General features: G+C 46.2%; 1 protein-coding gene across 1 annotated transcript; it reads right to left on the minus strand.

The window, feature by feature from the left end:
• Positions 1-3302: 3302 nt before the first annotated feature.
• LOC123412191 lies at positions 3303-4267 on the minus strand. The gene is made up of 2 exons (XM_045105134.1): positions 3825-4267; positions 3303-3785 (listed from the first exon to the last, which is right to left on the minus strand). Exons 1-2 carry the CDS (start codon positions 4115-4117, stop codon positions 3569-3571), a joined length of 510 nt encoding a protein of 169 aa, XP_044961069.1. The 5' UTR covers positions 4118-4267; the 3' UTR covers positions 3303-3568.
• Between the last annotated feature and the right edge of the window lie 481 nt (positions 4268-4748).

Consider the following 4748-nt stretch of genomic DNA (forward strand, 5'->3'; position numbering starts at 1 on the left):
ATCATGCAACAGTTATAATACGGAGAGATATGTGGCTAGCTCCCGTTCGTCAATGTGATGTAGGCATGCATTCTGTGTGTCGTCATACGTGCTTAGGGAAAAGAACTTGCATGACATCTATTGTCCATCCCTCCCGTGGCAGCGGGGTCTAAAAGGAAACTACGGGATATTAAGGTTCTCCTTTTAATAAAGAACCGGACCAACGCATTACCACTTGGTGAACACATGAACTCCTCAAACTATGGTCATCACCGGGAGTGGTTCCGGTTATTGTCACTCCGGGGTTGCCGGATCATAACACATAGTAGGTAACTACAACTTGCAAGATCGGATCTAAAACACACATATATTGGTGACAACATAATAATTTCAGATCTGAAATCATGGCACTCGGGCCCTAGTGACAAGCATTAAGCATGGCAAAGTAGTAGCAACATCAATCTCAGAACATAATGGATAATAGGGATCAATCCCCATCAAAACTAACTCGATTACAGGATAGATCTCATCCTACTCATCACCGCCCAACGAGCCTACGGATAGATTACTCACGAACGACGAAGAGCTTCATGGAATTGGAGAGGGAAGAAGGTTGATGATGACGATGGCGATGATTTCCCCTCTCCAGAGCCCAAACGGACTCCAGATGTGCCCTCCAGATGAAGAAAAGGTTGTGGCGGCGCCTCCATATCGCAAACGCGATGAAATCTTCTATTTTTTATTTTTTCTGGGACGAAAGTGAACTTATAGACCTGAGATTGGGGGCGGCAGAGCCGTGTGGGCCCCACAAGCTTGCCCACCGCCACCAGGGGTGGCGGAGGCAGGGCTTGTGGCCCACTGGCCCACCCCCTCAGGTGGATCTTGGCGCAGGTATTTTTCATATTTTCCAAAAATGTTCCCCGTAAATTTTCAGGACGTTTGGAGAACTTTGATTTCTGCACAAAAATAACACCAAGGCAATTCTGCTGAAAACAGCGTCAGTCCAGGTTAGTTCCATTCAAATCATGCAAGTTAGAGTCCAAAACAAGGGCAAAATAGTTTGGAAAAGTAGATACAATGGAGACGTATCAACCAGCGACGGACCCAAACTAGGTGGAAGGAGAGGGCCATGGATTGGAGCGATCTTGGGTCGTCACTGCTGCACTGAAGGCAGAGAGAAAATGAGGGGAACGAAGTGGAAATTGGAGGAAGGCGGGCCGAGGGGGCTCGCCGGTGTGGCCGTCGGCAGCGGTGGACGGTTTCCGACGGGAGGTGCAGAGTCGGGTGGTCGGGCCGGGGCATCTCTCGCGTTTGGCGGCGCAGAGGGGAGGTTGGGGGAGGAATACCCAAATGAATCGTTTTTACGTGGTGCGTGAACTGCGGGTTCAATTACCATAAAATAGGAGTTTTTTTGTAAAAACATCACGACGGGTTTTCCGACAGAAGCAATAGCCTCTTTATTACTCCCTCCGTTCCGAATTATAAGTCGTTTAAGGTTTCTTAGTACAAATTCTGGCACGTTACGCAATTTTTCTGTTTTCCAAAAATGCCCCCGCTCACTCTCTCCGTCCACTCCAGTTCTCCCCACCGCTCTGTCTCCCTCTCTGCCTCTCCTCGTGCGTGTCGTCGGCCCCGTCGGCCGTCGCCTCCCTCTCCCTCTCCCCGTCCCCTCCCTCTACATGCTCACGGTCCACTCGCATCTCGCCGCCTGCGTCGCCACGGCATCTCGCCGCCTGCGTCACCACGGCATCTGCATCTCGTTGCCGATGTCCTCTTCCTCTCGCGGCATCGCTGCCTCTCCATTAACCGCATCCATGTTGCCTCTCCCTTAACCACACCCACGCTGCCCTCTTTTGCTCTCGTCGTCACTCGTCACTCCCTCTTCGTCGTCCCAAGATTTGATTTTTACTGCGGGAGGAGCTACAGGAGGAGGAGCTGGGGGGAGGTGAGTTGCTGGATCCGTGCGGCGGCGAGGAGCAGCCGGAGCACCGCCGGGAGGAGGTGAGTTGCTGGATCCGTGCGGCTGCGAGGAGCAGCCGGAGCACCGCTGGGAGGAGGTGAGTTGCTGGATCCGTGCGGCGGCGAGGAGCAGCCGGAGCACCGCTGGGAGGAGGTGAGTTGCTGGATCCGTGCAGCGGCGAGGAGCAGCCGGAGCACTGCTGGGACGATAAGATGACCAGCACACGGCAACAGCACCGAAGCTCCTCCCGGACGACGGCACTGTGAGTACTCCAGCTTTGTTTTTCTTGCTTCTTCCTCGCATATTTCCAGTAAGACATGCTTAGTTCAGATTATGCTAGTGGGATTCTGAACATGATTATGGAGTAGAGGAATAAAGGAGTAAAAGTGGTAAATTCAGTAGAGGAGTAAAGGAGTAAGAGTGGCCTGAATGTGATTCTGAACATACAGATTTTGATCCTTGGGATATTATCTTTCTGTGAAGCTGAACTAGGCAGACCGAAGTTAATTATGGTGCTCCTACAGTTATTATCCTTGGGATAGCAAAATCTTTCTATGAAGCTGAACTAGGAGCACCATATTACAGATTGTGAACATACACATTCAGATTATGCTAGTGGGGTTTGGGAGCACCATATTTCCATTACAGATTTTGCATTTGTGTTAGGTGTAGGAGTACCTTGGGATCAATTTGATCGGGAGTACAAGTATTATGGGAGTACACTTAGGAGTAGGAGTACCTTGCTTGCAATGCTTCTTGATCCAGTTTTACGACACTACTGATCAAGGGAAGCTTACTTGCATGTTGTCAATGTCTGGTGCTTTTCTCCCAAGAGGGGCGTCCGGATCAACATGAGTGACTAACGGAGGGTTTCTGCAGAGATAATGGAACTCTTGCAATCAACAATAATCCAATTATTAAATCAATTTTCGCTGGTTATATATTGTGAAGCATCTAAAATTAAAATCTGAACCCATAGACCAAGCATGTGTGTGAAACCAATGGCACATCAAAACGAATCATACTGGAGGATAATTATAAGCATTTCAGTGGGGTTTTCCAGTTATAGTTAGCTTACCTGCAGCAAAACTCTCCTGCCAATGGTGCTAGTAACAACGCACTCGTCCCGTCAAACAGACTCAGCCTGTACAACCCTACTGATTTGATTATTTCACTATAGTATAATCACAATGATGGTTGCTCGAAGTATTTTTTCAACTATCAATAAATCAGTTTGGACTTGCAAGAAGAGAACTACTCTAGTCTACTCCTCTTCTGCCCTCCATATTCTTGTTCTCTTCTTCCCTCTTCTCTTTCTCTTCTCTTCTCTTTCTTCTGTCTTCTCCCCTCTTACTCCAACTGAATTTAAGTGAAACTTCTCCTTAACTGGACATTATTTTCTCTTCTTTCTTCTTTTCTCTTCTCTTGTCAAGCATCTTCCATCAATGAAAACTTTTATGTTAATCTAAATGAAAACTTTTGTGTTAATCTAAATGAAAACTTTTCAAAAAATCAGAAAATTCAAAAAACTTTGCAGCAACTTAAATTCAAATCCTAGAAACATTTTCAGGATGATATGCATATCATTTACTCCCCACAAGCATATCAACATATCAACAAGACTCATCTCTAGGGTTTACACATACTCCACACAAACATACTCCATACAAACAAGGAGTTACACATACTCCACACAAGCCTCATCTCAACAACAAGCATCTCTAGCATCTCGACGACAAACCTCATCGCAACAACAAGCCTCATCTCAGCAACAAGCATCTCTAGCATCTCAAGCATCTCGAGCATCTCTAGCATCTCGACGACAAACCTCATCGCAACAACAAGCCTCATCTCAGCAACAAGCCACATCTCAGCAACAACAAGCCTCATCTCAGCAACAAGCATCTCTAGCATCTCGACAACAAGCCTCATCTCAAGCATCTCTAGCATCTCTAGCATCTCGACGACAAACCTCATTGCAACAACAAGCCTCATCTCAGCAACAAGCATCTCTAGCATCTCAAGCATCTCTAGCATCTCTAGCATCTCGACGACAAACCTCATCGCAACAACAAGCCTCATCTCAGCAACAAGCATCTCTAGCATCTCTAGAATCTCAAGCATCTCTAGCATCTCTAACATCTCGACGACAAACCTCATCTCAGTAACAACAAGCATCCATTAGTTGTAGGTTGTGTAAGGCATTTGCGTAAACCTCTTGAGGGCATGTAAGTCTTAGCGGTAGCAACCCAAGAGACTCGAGCCTTTCCTTGTTCACATGAGGTATTTTATAGCCATTGCCCCCTGCATGGTTCAAAATTTCTATCATGCAAGCCTTGTTGGAATTATGCCCTAGAGGCAATAATAAATGTATAGTTATTATTATAATTCCTGTATCAAGATAGTAGTTTATTATCCATGCTATAATTGTATTGAATGAAGACTCATTTACATGTGTGGATACATAGACAAAACACCGTCCCTAGCATGCCTCTAGTTGGCTAGCCAGTTGATCGATGATAGTCAGTGTCTTCTGATTATGAACAAGGTGTTGTTACTTGATAACTGGATCACGTCATTGGGAGAATCACGTGATGGACTAGACCCAAACTAATAGACGTAGCATGTTGATCGTGTCATTTTGTTGCTACTGTTTTCTGCGTGTCAAGTATTTATTCCTATGACCATGAGATCATATAACTCACTGACACCGGAGGAATGCTTTCTGTGTATCAAACGTCGCAACGTAACTGGGTGACTATAAAGATGCTCTACAGGTATCTCCGAAGGTGTTAGTTGATTTAGTATG

This window comes from Hordeum vulgare, chromosome 1H (genome assembly GCF_904849725.1).
Source record: "Hordeum vulgare subsp. vulgare chromosome 1H, MorexV3_pseudomolecules_assembly, whole genome shotgun sequence".
Classification (NCBI taxonomy): domain Eukaryota; kingdom Viridiplantae; phylum Streptophyta; class Magnoliopsida; order Poales; family Poaceae; genus Hordeum; species Hordeum vulgare.